The sequence below is a fragment of the Pseudorca crassidens genome, chromosome 10 (assembly GCF_039906515.1).
Source record: "Pseudorca crassidens isolate mPseCra1 chromosome 10, mPseCra1.hap1, whole genome shotgun sequence".
In the NCBI taxonomy this organism is placed as follows: Eukaryota; Metazoa; Chordata; class Mammalia; order Artiodactyla; family Delphinidae; genus Pseudorca; species Pseudorca crassidens.
Window position 1 is genome coordinate 55265023 of NC_090305.1, and position 16001 is coordinate 55281023.

General features: G+C 37.2%; 1 protein-coding gene across 39 annotated transcripts in view; it reads right to left on the reverse strand.

Annotated features, from left to right (window-relative positions):
* The window catches only part of CLASP2 (cytoplasmic linker associated protein 2), a 189798-nt gene that overhangs the window by 66620 nt on the left and 107177 nt on the right, over window positions 1–16001 (reverse strand). For 18 of the 39 annotated variants that reach the window (XM_067753640.1, XM_067753651.1, XM_067753643.1 and 15 more), the window contains 4 exons: window positions 5766–5789; window positions 3645–3662; window positions 1082–1183; window positions 901–927 (listed from right to left, as the gene is read on the reverse strand). In XM_067753640.1, the coding sequence (XP_067609741.1) occupies window positions 901–927; window positions 1082–1183; window positions 3645–3662; window positions 5766–5789 (171 nt within the window). The remainder of the gene's footprint in view (window positions 1–900; window positions 928–1081; window positions 1184–3644; window positions 3663–5765; window positions 5790–16001) is intronic. The other 21 variants (XM_067753646.1, XM_067753659.1, XM_067753662.1 and 18 more) reach the window with 5 other exon arrangements.

Consider the following 16001-nt stretch of genomic DNA (forward strand, 5'->3'; position numbering starts at 1 on the left):
AGATTTTTTGACTTTGGAAAGAGGAGAATCTGCTAGGCCGGACTCGTCTAATCACTGCCCTGACCCCCTCTAAGCCCAGCTCCTTTCCCTGATTCGACGATTCAAGAATCAAGTTAAAAAAACAGACAAATTGGGCATCTATATCCTGGAAGAGTCACCTGAACAACAGTGGAAGATAGCTACATCTATTTCTTTCCAAAATGGCCAAGTATATAGAGGAACCCCAGAATTACCTCCCTAGAAAAAATTCCTGTTCTAAGAGGTATGTGCTAAGGAAAATCTCTTGATAAAGAAGGAATGTGAACTCTTTGAAATTAATTATGCCTTAAGTGTATATATTACTATTCTGGAATATACAGGAATGGATCATTCATTTTACCTAGAATTCAAAATTGTGCTTTTTAATAATTGTGCTTATGAGAAACTCAGCTTCCAATGAAATAGCAAAAACATAAATCTTAAATTTAAAAAGGAATATAACAAAACTGGTCATTTCAATTTGTTTCCTCTTTATGAATCAGTATATAGCTGCCAAAAATGCTAACTTCATTCTAACAGATTTTAGGGAGAGTACAAAGATACCACATATCTGCCCTTGAACAACATTAGCTAGATGCAACCAGATCTGATGCTAACGTATGGCAATTATTTTGCCTCTAAAAAGCACAATTTTCCACATTTACAAGTTTCTGAGTAGACTGTGAAAACCTTAATGTTAAAAGATTTGTGCTATTTAAAATATCTCCATGCAAAAGTCTGTATAGCAGATGAAGTTTTTCTTACTAAGTGCAGATATCAATGATGCAGCCCTAATAACACACCGAAGACAAGACAACACCCACTCCAAAAATTCCAAAACATGCACAACAACTGACCCAAAACATTGAAAAAAAAAAATACCTTCATTTTTGTCAGGTGATGATGAACCTAAAGTACAGAACAAGAACTCAGTATGTGGCTTGTCTTTTTTGAAATTAGTTTTGTCTTTTTCCACTGGTGAATCTCTTCACACAGTAACATACAAGGAATACGCTTATCCTAACATATTAGAAATATGGGAGAACTAATAGGCAATACGTACGCTGTGACTGAGACACCATTTTTGTTCGACTTCTTCCTCTGGAATCTGTCTTGGCATTTCCCATACCAGCAAGTGGTGCTGAAAGCTTTGCTCTCACCCGGCCTAAGGAATAAAATTATTTACATAATTAAAGACTTTTTTCTATAATATTTAGTAATTAGGAAAAAAATCTCACTATAATTTTCTAATTGGGTGTGCTTTTCAAGTATTGTTAAATTCTGTAATAATGTAACCTTCACTTACAGATTATAAGATTATAGTTCTCTTAAAATTTTAAAAATACATACTGCTTTTTACGTGTTGCACCATAAGCTAACTTTCCTTTACGTGTAAGAATAAAGTCAAACTAAAGATCTCCATTCTCAGTTTGATATTATTAGTCCAGTAAAGTAGAGTTATAATTAAGATAATTACTACAGGCATGCACTTATTCTTAATTGGTAGTTCCAATTTTAAAATTTCCGTTTCCATGAAATTTAATTTATTCTCAAATCCACCCTGTAGTTTAATATACAAGCTAATCGTGGAAACAACAACCCAAACAATCTTTCGGACTGAAAATGTACTTCTAAAGAGATCTGCAAGAAGATACAATACTAGGTAAAATATCGCATCTTTTTATATCCTGTGCTAAACATGAGATTACTACAGGTGTACATGGACACGTTTACTCCTCTCTTCCTCCAACTAACCAATTTCATTTATAAAATTATTTGAGGAAATACCAATCCTCAAAGAGATGGCACTTTTCTACACACATTTCCTTCTCTACCTCCAAGTTGCATTCCTTTCTTCTCTTACTACTGCCTCATCCCCCTCCACAAAACCAAGACGCAAGATGTTTCTAGAGCTCTTGAACCAAAGGAGATAATGCTTACCAAAGTGCTTAAGTAAACTGTCATTAGAAAAAACAAAAATATATTACTAGCAGGTACTTTGGTATTCTCAAGCAACAGTCTCAATCACTATCAAATCAGAACCAATACCAAACATGATCATAAAGAAGGACTCAAAATACTTTTTAGTTAAAAGTCACAACTTTTAGGGCAATCACAATATAGAGGCTGGGGACTTCCCTGGTGGTGCAGTGGTTAAGAATCTGCCTGCCAATGCAGGGGACACGGATTCAAGCCCTGGTCCGGGAAGATCCCACATGCTGCAGAGAAACTAAGCCTGTGTGCCACAACTACTGAGCCCACGTGCCACAACTACTGAAGCCTGCGTGTCTAGAGCCCGTGATCCACAACAAGAGAAGCCACCTCAATGAGAAGCCTGCACACCGCAACGAAGAGGAGCCCCCGCTCGCCACAACTAGTTCTGCCCACACGCAGCAACAAAGACCCAAGCAGCCAAAAATAAATAAACAAAATAAATTTTAAAGAACCCCAACAATATAGGGGCTAGCCTGATATGGCAATATTAATTAGGAAAACATACAGTAAAGAGTAAGGAAAAATTAAGAAATGAGTGAGGGAAGATAAGAGAATAATTAGGAACTAGGAATAAAATGAAGCAAAAGGAGAAGTACAGTTGGTAGATCCTAGCATTCTATCAACTTCTTTGAGGCCCCTAAAAAGCCCATAATTCAGGACTTTCACCCTTTTACAGAGTCTGTTTAGAATAGGACACAATGTTCTCCTGACTAAGAAGTAAAATAGAAAAAAATTATTATTTTTGAAATGCAGAATGTATCCAGTACAACAAAGAAATTAGGATAAATTAAGTATTTTGATACTACCATTCTAAATTACAATGCCACAGTGCCAGAAACTAGTACTCTAATTTAAAACTTAAAATATGAAAATATTTCAAATATATCAGAGTAAGTATGAGGCCTCCAAAATGTTAAATCTACTTAACTGTGTATCACAAGAAAATGTCATCCATGTAAAATTTAGAAAAAAAAAATGTGTTTCATATCAGAGGCTTAATAAGACAGCCTTCAGGCAGGATAAATATAAAAACTGAATTTTTTCCTTTCTACAAATTCAAAAGCAATAAATAATTTTTTAAAAGGTAAACTGGCTCAGTAAAATAAAGTATTATACCTAGCAAGGTTTTTGTAATCCCAAATTCAAATCATATGCAATTCTCCAGTCACTGATTCAAAATCAAAGATACATTTAAAAGCTGACAAAATAAATGCATTTAAATGCTGAGGATATTTAAAGACGATAAAGCAATGGCACGTGCACTCTCAAAGTATAAATGAATTGGCATAAATTAAAAACCAAAAACACAAAATAAAAGCATCAATGTCACTACAAGAAAAAAATGAAACTATGTAACTTTATACTAGGTATTATTAAACATGTTAAGCATTTATGTTTTTCTAGCATGAGGTGATGCAAGATACAAAGCAAAACTCCAAGATGAAGGATTAAAAAAAAATCCACATGTATAACTAACACAACCAAACATGAAATGTAAAAGCTACCACAGCTCGCAAATTATATAGATTTGCAAAGAAATTAGGCTATTTTAGTTTTTAATATTTAATTCCTACCAATGAAAATATTAATGTAGAGGTATTTGTGTTACTAACAAAATGTATAATTCTTACCATCTTCAGATGCTGTTCCTAAATAAGAGAAATAAAACAATAACATTTCAACAAAGTCTGCCAATGCTGATGTTAAAACCTTCCTCGTGCCTCCCACCCAACGAAAACAAAAGGGCAAAAGAAGAAATTTCTAGTTTGATAGCCTTAAATTAGCTTTTAAAAGATTCATTTTGAGATAAAAGAAAATTTGAGGTAACCTAATGACTCATAGCACAAAATAGGTTAAAACTAGACAATTAAAAATAGCAAAATTCTGTAACAAACACGTTTATCTGCTATACTTCATACTTAAAATTTTAAATGGTGAAGAAAATTAGAGAAATTAATTACTCAAGAAAGATGCAACTTTCATTGCTCTCTCCAAAATGAAGATTTTTATAGATCTTTCCAATGTAAGAATTCTTTCTGTGCATTTTCAAAAGGTAGTCCATAAAAGAACTAGAAAACTAATTGACAAACATGGGAATCAAATCCATGACCTAGGTCTCATTAACCCAGTATTTTCACCAAAGCATTACAAAGACCTATCAATCCATTAGCTATTTATTCAAAAATTCTTGTACTCCCTAAGATGTCAATGAAAACTAGCAAAAATGATCAAGTAAATGGAATTCCCTGGCACTCCAGTGGCTAGGACTCCACGCTTTCACTGCTGAGGGCCCGGGTTCAATCCCTGGTCAGGGAACTAAGATCCCACAAGCTGCACGGCATGGCCAAAAAAAAAAAAACTCACTACTACTATAGGGCAATAACAGATGTTTCTCCGTGTGTGTGTATATAGATTTTTTTTTTAAAAAACAGGATTAAACATCAGTGAGAGTAACACATCACATAACACAGGTGATTCCTCAAATAGGCTGATGTTTCTGACCCAAAAAAGAAAACATTTTGATCTGGAATGTGAGAATAATTTGTTTTTAAAGGATCTAGAATCTCAGTGTTAGAAGTGATATTGAATGGTTTGAAATATAGAAACTATCTCTTGGTTAGGTTTTCTTTCATTTAATAATTTCTTAAATTTATGAAATACATTAAACACACACAGAAGCACAGAGACTAATTATAAGTAACACTCATGTACCCAACCCAAGATTAAATAAATCTTCCATTTCATCAGAATGGAAGACATACCAATTTCAGAGTTTATGTAATAATTGACAGAAAAACATAGTTTTTCATTTTCCCTAGATCTCATACTGTGACTTACAGATTCAGGATCTTCTTACAAGTTCTTATAAAAAAGCTCAAGTTCTTAGATAACATTATGGTACCTGATGAAGTGAAGGGCAAGTGTGGATAATACACAGTCTAGTGTTAGACAAGAATACCATACAGATAAAAATTACCACACTGGATCAAGCAACTAAAGATAAACTAAATACTGAAATTAAAAAGGCATAGCTCAGGGCTTCCCTGGTGGTGCGGTGGTTGAGAGTCCGCCTGCCGATGCAGGGTACACGGGTTCGTGCCCCGGTCCAGGAAGATCCCACATGCCACGGAGCGGCTGGGCCCGTGAGCCATGGCCGCTGAGCCTGCGCGTCCGGAGCCTGTGCTCCGCAACGGGAGAGGCCACAACAGTGAGAGGCCCGCGTACCACAAAAAAAAAAAAAAAAAAAAAGGCATAGCTCAAAGTAAGTTCAATTTTGATTAAATGTTAATTTAAAACTCACTCTCTGAAAGACAGCATCTGTGACTTGCATTTCATTTTCATAAATAACCATATGAATCTGTAAAATATGTCATTTGTCTCTCTCTGTATCAGAGTTATTAAACTACAGAACTGAATCAAGTGACTTATGAGATTCCTTTCCCTTCTTCTGAATTTAATATTTCAGAGAAAGACTTAAGAAATCAAGAATATTCTAAGAGCTCAGGTATAAAAAATTAAGAAAATTGATTTAACTTATAACAAACAGTAACCTAGTACTTGAGTAAACTGAGAAACCCAAAATGGATATGTCTAACCCAAAATTCAATCAGAGAATTACGTAGCCATTTTCACATTAAGAGTGCTGCCAAATAAGCAGCCTATTTTCAGAACTTAAGAGAATGAACAAAGGTATCACGTAGAATCCAAGAGCCATAAAATTTTTTAGGTGTATTAGAAAAGGAAGTTCTTACCATCCATCTTGTCAGAAGTATCCTCTGATGAAAGAGCAAGCAAAGAACAGAACAAAACTTAGTATATTAGAAAAGGATTTTATAACCCCTGGAAAACATTATTTTTAAGAACACAGAATTCATAGCACACACGTATATACGAAGCTTGTTTTCAACTAAAACATACTAGGAGATTAAACAAGACGAGGTTTCTTTGTGAGATAAAAATACCCCCCCCCCAAAAAGTATATATATAGAATTGAATTGACAATAAGTCTGATTTTCACTAGCTAAATAAGTTAGAGAAGCCCATGTCCCAACCTTGGACCCCTGCACCATCAGACAAACCATTTGCTTGGGTCTGTTGAGTTTCTCGTAATCTAAGAGTCACCTTGCCCTGCTTTCTCTTTTCCTCTATAGGCTAGAGCACACCCCCAAATTCTGCTCTAAATTTAGCTGTCTCATCGTTATCCTCTGTCTACTGCGTTGCTGCTTCCTCACCCCATCCTTTCTTAGTACTTTCAGTCCCTTTAAGACCTGAAATATGGATAAATCTAACAACTAAATTTCTCTACCCCGCTACTTTGAGGTCCCCAATAGAGAAAATTACAAAACCAAGAAGTCATGCATACTGGCACTACTAGAAACTGGGGTAATTATCAGGCTTGGCCTTTAGTGACTGTGCAGAAAAGTGTTAATAAACCAGGTCTGATACTCTTAAGAAGAGCCTAGATACAGGGCTAGCCCTTAGCTGGCCTTTGGGAATTTAGTTTTGGATCCTAATTTTATCAATGATGAGGTTGTTTTGTGTGTTTGAGTGTTGGGAACGGGGTATTGAACTCCTGCTATACCAACTTGCCTGAATTGTTTTTGCAGACAATGTGATTTATGGGGAATACCTGTTATCTTTTTCGGAGTACGGAATTCTGGTAATTGTGGCTGGTTGTGCAGCAGAGTGCTTGCATAATGACCGCCCTTTTACCCTCACCCTGGACTCTGAGTCTTAAGGAAGCTTCTCTGGACAGAAACACTATGCACATGTTCTACACTCATTGCTGGAGGAAGGAGCATGTTCTGTGCAGCCTGTCATTTTCGCCTCTGGGAAGGATAACTCTGAAAGCCTGTGCCTGGACTCCAGACTACCGGATGAGTCTTTTTCCCTTGCTGATCCTGCTGTGTGTCCTTTTGCTATAATAAACCTCAGCCATGAGTACAGCTAACAGTCCAGTGAGTTCTCTGGTGAGTTTCTCAATGTGTGGGTGGTTGCAGGAAGCCCGGAAGAGAGCCCCTCCTCTTGTGCCTCCTGAACTGCTATTCCAAACCTCAAGCCACCTCTCAGACACCCTGCTTTCTATTAGCTCAGTGTCCTGACTCTGATTCCTCAAACATGAAGACATAGCTACCTCCCCATTACATGGCTCTTAATGCACACCCGCCCAAAATATATCTGAATCTACCTCCTTCATTTCTTCCCCTTCTACCTCAGTGAAACTGATGACCCTTCCACATCCAAGGCTAACTCCCCAGCTCTTCTCTATACATCCTATTCCTCATGTCTCTCATAAGAACTTTGACCGTAAACAATTTCCTTTTATTCTTCCATTTTTTACTTTTCCTTCTCTACTGACTCTACCATCTTAGTATGCAAACATATTCAACTCCCTCAATTTTAAAAAACAAGAAGTTCATTAACCTTTAACAACGGATAATTCCTACAATCTTCTTTCATCTCCTCTCAACCGCTAAGCCTAGGAATAATTTATACAGATTCTCCTTCCAACTTCTTCCTCAATCAACTGAAATCTGACTTCTGTCCACATGACTCCAACTGAAAACATTTATTTTCTTTTTCATTTAAGCAATCCCACAGACCTAGTTGTTGAGAACAAATATTCATAAATATGCATAGATATATCAAGGTTTCCTTAACAGAAATTCCTGTCTCCCATCATACCAAGCTTACTCTTCAGGATAAAGTTTTCAAGGGTAAACCTCAAAACACTCATCATATCCCCGTTGCCAAAGGATTCAGCACTTCAGTGGACGAAAAATCCTGTGGCAACTGCTTTAAGTAATGTATTGAGTTTAATATTGAAAGATTACAGTACCTTAATTACAGAAGATTACAGTAAGAACAATCCTCTAATGACTTCCAAATCTAATCTCAAGCACAGATCTCTCTCCTGAGTTCTCTACCACTGTATGTAATTCTTTCATATACTACTATGCCTCCGAACACTTCCAGTTTGATGTCTCAGGGATTTCAAACTCAAAATGCATAAAACTCAACGAGCTTTTAGCTGCTCATCCTTTAGCAACCTACCAATACACTGAGAGACTCTTTCAATATAGAGGCATATATCTCCGGATCCATAAATGTTCAGCCATGATAAACAAGGCTCAAAGAGAAGAAAACAAAGAATACACAAGTCACATCTGTATAAGAAAGTTGAGGAAGGGGGGGAAGGGGGTTTAGAAAGAAAAAGGGAGGAAGGAAGGAAGGGGGGAGGGGCGGAGGGAGGGAGGGAGGGAGGGAAGAAAAAGAAAAAAAAGACAGAAATAGAAAGAATGAGAAAATCTATTCTCTAAGCCCTGGAGAGAGGCACAGACAAGTATCTCATTGTGCCTGAGTGTGAACCTGGGCCAGATGAAGAAAAGAGGATAGAGGGACACCTTTCCCTTCTGTAAAGAAGCAAACATGCCATTCAAACCTTAAAGAACCAAAAGAAACAAATTAAGCAATCTCATGGCACTATTATGACTTTCTTATGAAAAAAAAAAATTGCTGCTGGGAATTTCCTGGCAGTCCAGTGGTTAGGACTCTGCGCTTTCAGCCGAGGGCTTGGGTTCAATCCTTGGTTGGGGAACTAAGATCCCACAAGCTGCGTGGCGCGTTCAAAAATTAAAAAAAAAGAATTGCTGCAAATGGCTTTCGAGTTCATATTAAAACATTTCAAATTCAGTATTTTCTTCTGGTACTAAAAAATAATGGATACTAAATATAATGTTTTATTTTTAAGACTCAGGATGAATGTTGTATTTCTGTTTTCCATTTTCCCCACTTAAAAAAATTAATGTGTAAGTCATGTACCATAAAATTTACTCTTTCATAGTATACAATTCAGTGTTTTTAATATATCCACAAGACTTAACAACCCTCATAAATATCTAATTCCAGAACATTTTCATCACCCCAAAAAGAAATCTTATACCCATTGATGTCATTCCCTATTTTCCCAACTCCCAACCCCTGGCAACAACTAATTTACTTTCTGTTTCTGTGGGTTCACGTATTCTAGGCATTTCATGTAAATGGAATCATACAGTATGTGGCTGTTTGTGTCTAACTTTATAATGCTTTCGAGTTCCACCCCTCTTAGAGCATGCGTTAGTATTTCACTTTTATGTAATGTGCTCCTTTTTATGGCTAAGTAATATTCTGCTTCATTGTATGCACATACCTCCCTAACCATTCACCAGCTGATGGACATCTGGGTTGTTTTCACTTTTGGGCTGTTATGAATAATGTTGCTATGAACATTCATTTGTGTACATGTTTTAATAAGAACATATGTTTCACATGTCTTGGGTATACAGCTAGGAGTGGAACCACTGGGTCACATGCTAACTCTGTTTCACTTTTTGAGAAACTGCCAAACTGTTCACATAGTGGCTCCACTTACATTCCAGGAGCAGTGTATGAGGGTTTCAATTTCTCCATATCCTCACCAGCATTTGTTATTGTCCATTCTTTGGATAACAGCCTAGCAGGTGTGAAGAGGTATCTCATTGTGCTTTTGATTTGCACTTCCCTAATATCTAAGGACGTTGAGCATCTTTTCATGTGCTTTTATTGGCAATTTGTATATTATCTTTAAAGAAATATGTATTCAAATCCTTTGCTTATTTATAAATAGAATTGCCTTTTTGTTACTGAGTTATGAGTTCTTTATATACTTGAGATGTTAAGTCCCTAATCAGATATGTGATTTGCAAATGTTTTCTCTCATTTTGTGTGTTGTCTTTTCACTTTCTTGACGGTGCCCTCTGAAGCACAATGTTTTTAATTTTGATGAAGTCCAATTTATCTAGCTTTTCTTCGGTTGCTTGTGTTTGGTGTAGTATCTAAGAAAACATTGCATTGTTCAAGGTTATGAAGATTTACACCTGTGTTTTCTTCTAAGCATTTTATAGTTTTAGCTCTTACATTTGGGTTTTTTTTTTTTTTGCGGTACGCAGGCCTCTCAGTGCTGTGGCCTCTCCCATTGTGGAGCACAGGCTCCAGACGCACAGGCTCAGCAGCCATGGCTCACGGGCCCAGCCGCTCCATGGCATGTGGGATCTTCCCGGACCGGGGCACGAACACATGTCCCCTGCATCGGCAGGCGGACTCTCAACCAATGTGCCACCAGGAAAGCCCTACATTTGGGTTTTTAATCCATTTTGAGTTAATTTTTTGGATATGATATGAGGTAGGGGTCCAAATTCATTTCTTGGCCCCTGGCTATTGAGTTGTTCCAGCAACATTTGCTGAAAAGAATTCTTGCCTACTGCATGGTCTTGGTACCCTTGTTGGAAATCAACTGACCACAGATATACGGGATTATTTCTGGACTCTCAATTCTATTACATTGGTGTGGATGTCTATCTTTATGCCAGTACCACACAGACTTGATTACTGTAGCTTTGAAGTAAATTTTGAAATTGGGAAGTGTGAGTACCCCAAGTTCGGTCTTCTTTTTCAAGATCGTTTCATCTATTCCGGAAACTTTGCTTTGTCATTTGGATTTTAGGAACAGTTTGTCAATTTCTATAAAAAGGCAGCTGGACTTTTGATAGGGATTGCATTGAATCTGTATGTCAATTTCCCATCTTAATATTAAGTCTTTAAATAACCTGTGTGTCTTTCCAGTTATTTAGAGCTTTAAATTCTTCTAACAATGTGTTGTAGTTTTTAGTGCACAAGTGTGAAATAAAACATACATATGAGCCCAATTCCTGGCACAGAGCTCCTAAAACCCTTGTAATTTCTCAAGTGGTAAGAGCACTTGGTGTACCTTTTTCTCTAATATTTGCTCCTTGACCCTGGTACCTGACAGAGCTCCTAAATCCCTTGGAATTTCCTGGGTGATAGGAGTGTCTTTTGTTCTAATAAGGCATTTCCTGGTGGTCTCCTCGACAGCCTCAGGATGGGGGATGGTCACCAGAAAGATGAAACCATGATTAAAAGCTTGGAATTTTCAGCCCCATCCTCCATCCTCTTGGGAAGAGTTGTGAGGTTGGAGACTAAGTTAATGATCAATTATGACTATGTGATGAAGCCTCCATAAAAATGGCAAAAGCACAAGACTCAGAGAGTTTCTGGGTTGGTGAACACACCCATATGCTGGGAGGGTGGCACACTGCAACTCCACAGGGAAAGAAGCTCTTGGGCTTGAGACCTTTCCAGACCTCACCCCCTGTATCTCTTCATCTGGCTTCTCATTCATACCCTTTAATATCCTTTGTAATAAACCAGTAATCTAGTAAGCAGACTGTTTTCGCAAGATCTGTGAGCCACTCTAGCAAATTAATTTAACTCAAGGAGGGGGCAAGGGAACCTGTGACTTAGAGCCAGTTGGTCAGAAGCACCGGTAACAACATGGACTTGCAATTGATGTCTGAGGTGGGGGTGAGTGGGGGCGGGGGTCGTGACAGGCTAAGCCCTTAACCTGTAAGGTCTGTGTTAACTATGGTTAGGGCCACAACTGAATTGAATTTTAGGACATCTAGGTGTTGTCTAAGAATTGCTGGATGTGAAAATCCCACACGTCTGGTGTCAGCAATATTATGAGTGTAAGAGTAAAGGAGAAACGTAAGAGTAAAGGAGAAACATAAGAGTGGTTCATCCTAGAGAAGTCTTACACTTCTTTTGTTCTATCGATTCCTATGTACAATGTATTATTCTTTTTGAGGCTATTGTAATTGGAATTGCTTTTTAACTTTATTTTCAGATTGTTCATTGCTAGCATTTTTTGTAAAGGTTTATTATTTTTTTTCTGACTCCATCAACTATCTTTATTTTATTTTTTTTATACAGTCAGTTCTTATTAGTTATCCTATACATATTGGTGTATATATGTCAATCCCAATCTCCCAACTCATCCCATCACCACCACGACCACCGTCCCCTGCTTTCCCCCTTGGTGTCCATATGTTTGTTCTCTACATCTGTGTCTCTATTTCTACCTTGCAAACCAGTTCATTTGTACCATTTTTCTAGATTCCACATATATGAGTTTGTATACGATATTTGTTTTTCTCTTTCTGACTTACTTCACTCTGTATGAAAGTCTCTAGGTCCAACCACGTCTCTACAAATGACCCAATTTCGTTCCTTTTTATGGCCGAGTAATATTCCATCGTATATATGGACCACATCTTTTTTATCCATTTGTCTGTCGACGGGCATTTAGGTTGCTTCCATGATCTGGCTATTGTAAACAGTGCTGCAGCGAACACTGGGGCGCATGTGTCTTTTTGAATTATGGTTTTCTCAGGGTATATGCCCAGTAGTGGGATTGCTGGGTCATATGGTAATTCTATTTTTAGTTTTTTAAGGAACCTCCATACTGTTCTCCATAGTGGCTGTATCAATTTACATTCCCACCAACAGTGCAACAGGGTTCCCTTTTCTCCACACCCTCTCCAGCATTTGCTGTTTGTAGATTTTCTGATGATGCCCATTCTAACCACTGTGAGGTGATACCTCATTGTAGTTTTGATTTGCATTTTATCTAATGATTAGTGATGTTGAGCAGCTTTTCATGTGCCTCTTGGCCATTTGCATATCTTGTATGGAGAAATGTCTATTTAGGTCTTCTACCCATTTTCTGATTGGGATGTTTATTTTTGTAATATTGAGCTGCATGAGCTGTTTATATATTTTGGAGATTAATTCTTTGTCCATTGATTTATTTGCAAATATTTTCTCCCATTTTGAGGGTTGTCTTTTCGTCTTATTTATACTTTCCTTTGCTGTGCAAAAGCTTTTAAATTTCATTAGGTCCCATTTGTCTTGTTTTTTTTTTGTTGTTTTTTTTTTTTGCAGTACGTGGGCCTCTCACTGTTGTGGCCTCTCCCATTGCAGAGCACAGGCTCCGGACGTGCAGGCTCAGCAGCCATGGCTCAAAGACCCAGCCGCTCCGCGGCATGTGGGATCTTCCCGGACCGGGGCACGAACCCGTGTCCCCTGCATCGGCAGGCGGACTCTCAACCACTGTGCCATCAGGGAAGCCCTATTTTTGTTTTTTATTTCCATTTCTCTAGGAGGTGGGTCAAAAAGGACCCTGCTGTGATTTATGTCATAGAGTGTTCTGCGTATGTTTTCCTCTAAGAGTTTTATACTTCTGGTATTACATTTAGGTCTTTAATCCATTTTGAGTTTATTTTTGTGTATGGTGTTAGGGAGTGTTCTAATTTCATTCTTTTATATGCAGCTATCCAGTTTTCCCAGCACCACTTACTGAAAAGACTGTCTTTTCTCCACTGTATATCCTTGCCTCCTTTGTCATAGATTAGTTGACCATAGGTGCATGGGTTTATCTCTGGGCTTTCTATCCTGCTCCATTGATCTATATTTGTTTTTGTGCCAGTACCATATTGTCTTGACGACTGTAGCTTTGTAGTATAGTCTGAAGTCAGGGAGTCTGATACCTCTAGCTCCATTTTTTTCCCTCAAGATTGTTTTGCCTATTTGGGGCCTTTTGTGTCTCCATACAAATTTTAAGATTTTTTCTTCTAGTTCTGTAAAATATGCCATTGGTAATTTGATAGGGATTGCACTGAATCTACACACTGCTTTGGGTAGTACAGTCATTTTCACAATATTGATTCTTCCAACCCAAGAACATGGTATATCTCTCCATGTGTTTGCGTCATTTTTGATATCTTTCATCAGTGTCTTATAGTTTTCTAGGTACAGGTCTTTTACCTCCTTAGGTAAGTTTATTCCTAGGTATTTTATTCTTTTTGTTGCAGTGGTGAATGTGATTGTTTCCTTAATTTCTCTTTTGATTTTCGTTGTTAGAGTATAGGAATGCAAGAGATTTCTGTGCGTTAATTTTGTATCCGGCAACTTTACGAAATTCATTGATTACCTCTAGTAGTTTTCTGGTGGCACCTTCAGGATTCTCTATGTATAGTATCATGTCATGTCATCTGCAAACAGTGATAGTTTTACTTCTCCTTTTCCAATTTGTATTCCTTTTATTACTTTTTATTCTCTGATTGCCGTGGCTAGGACTTCCAAAACTATGCTGAATAAGAGTGGTGAGACTGGACATCCTTGTCTTGCTCCTGATCTTAGAGGAAATGCTTTCAGTTTTTCACCATTGAAAATGATGTTTGTTGTGGGTTTGTCGTATACGGCCTTTATTATGTTGAGGTAGGTTCCCTCTATGCCCTCTTTCTGGAGAGCTTTTATCATAAATGGGTGTTAAACTTTGTCAAAAGCTTTTTCTGCATCTATTGAGATGATCATATAGTTTCTATTCTTCAATTTGTTAATATGGTGTATCACATTGATTGAGTTGCATATATTGAAGAATCCTTGCATCCCTGGGATAAATCCCACTTGATCATGGTGTATGATCCTTTTAATGTGTTGTTGGATTCTGTTTGTGAGAATTTTGTTGCGGACTTTTGAATCTGTATTCATCAGTGATATTGGCCTGTAGTTTTCTTTTTTTGTGACATCTTTCTCTGGTTTTGGTATCAAGGTGATGGTGGCCTCGTAGAATGAGTTTGGGAGTGTTCCTTCCTCTGCAATTTTTGGGAAGAGTTTGAGAAGGATGGGTGTTACCTCTCCTCTAAATATTTCACAGAATTCACCTGTGAAGCCTGGACTTTTGTTTGTTGGAAGATCTTATTACAATTTTATTTCAATTTCATTACTTGTGATTGGTCTGTCATATTTTCTGTTTCTTCCTTGTTCAGTCTTGGAAGGTTATGCCTTTCTAAGAATTTGTCTATTTCTTCCAGGTTGTGCATTTGATTGGCATAGAGTTGCATTTGATTGGCATAGAGTTGCTTGTAGCAGTCTCTCATGATGCTTTGTATTCCTCCAGTGTCCGCTGTATCGTCTCCTTTTTCATTTCTAATATTATTGATTTGAGTCCTCTCCCTCTTCTTCTTGATGAGTCTGGCTAAAGGTTTATCAGTGCTGTTAATCTTCTCAAAGAACCAGCTTTTAGTTTTATTGATCTTTGTTATTGTTTTCTTTGTTTCTATTTCATTTATTTCTGCTCTGATCTTAATTTCTTTCCTTCTAATAACTTTGTATTTTGTTTGTCCTTCTTTCTCTAGTTCCTTTAGGTGGTAAGGTTAGATTGTTTATTTGAGATTTTTCTTGTTTCTTGAGGTAGGACTGTATTGCTATAAACATCCAATAAGTTTTGGATCGTCATGTTTTCATTGTCACTTGTCTCTAGGTATTTTTTGATTTCCTCTTTGATTTCTTCAGGGATCTCTTGGTTATTTAGTATTGTTTAGCCTCCATGTGTTTTGTGTTTTTTACGTTTTTTTAACTGTAATTTATTTCTTCTCTCATAGCATTGTGGTTGGAAGAGATGCTTGATATAATCTCAATTTTCTTAAATTTACCGAGGCTTGATTTGTGACCCAAGATGTGATCTATCCTGGAGAATGTCCTGTGTGCACTTGAGAAGAAAGTGTAATCTGCTGTTTTCAGATGGAATGTCCTATAAATATCTATTAAATCTATCTGGTCTATTGTGTCATTTAAAGCTTGTGTTTCCTTATTAATTTTCTGTTTGGATGATCTGTCCATTGGTGTAAGTGAGGTGTTAAAAGTCCCCCACTATTATTGTGTTACTGTTGATTTCCTCTTTTATAGCTGTTAGCTTTTGCCTTATATATTGAGATGTGCCTATGTTGGGTGCGTATATAATTGTTATATCTTCTTGGATTGATCCCTTGATCATTATGTAGTGTCCTTCCTTGTCTCTTGTAACAGTCTTTATTTTAAAGTCTATTTTATCTGATATGAGTATTACTACTCCAGCATTCTTTTGTTTACCATTTGCATGGAATATCTTTCTTCATCCCCTCACTTTCAGTCTGTATGTGTCCCGAGGTCTGAAGTGGGTCTCTTTTAGACAGCATATATATGGTTCTTGTTTTTGTATCCATGTCTTTTGGTTGGAGCATTTAATCCATTCACATTTAAGGTAATTATCAATATGTATGTTCCTATTA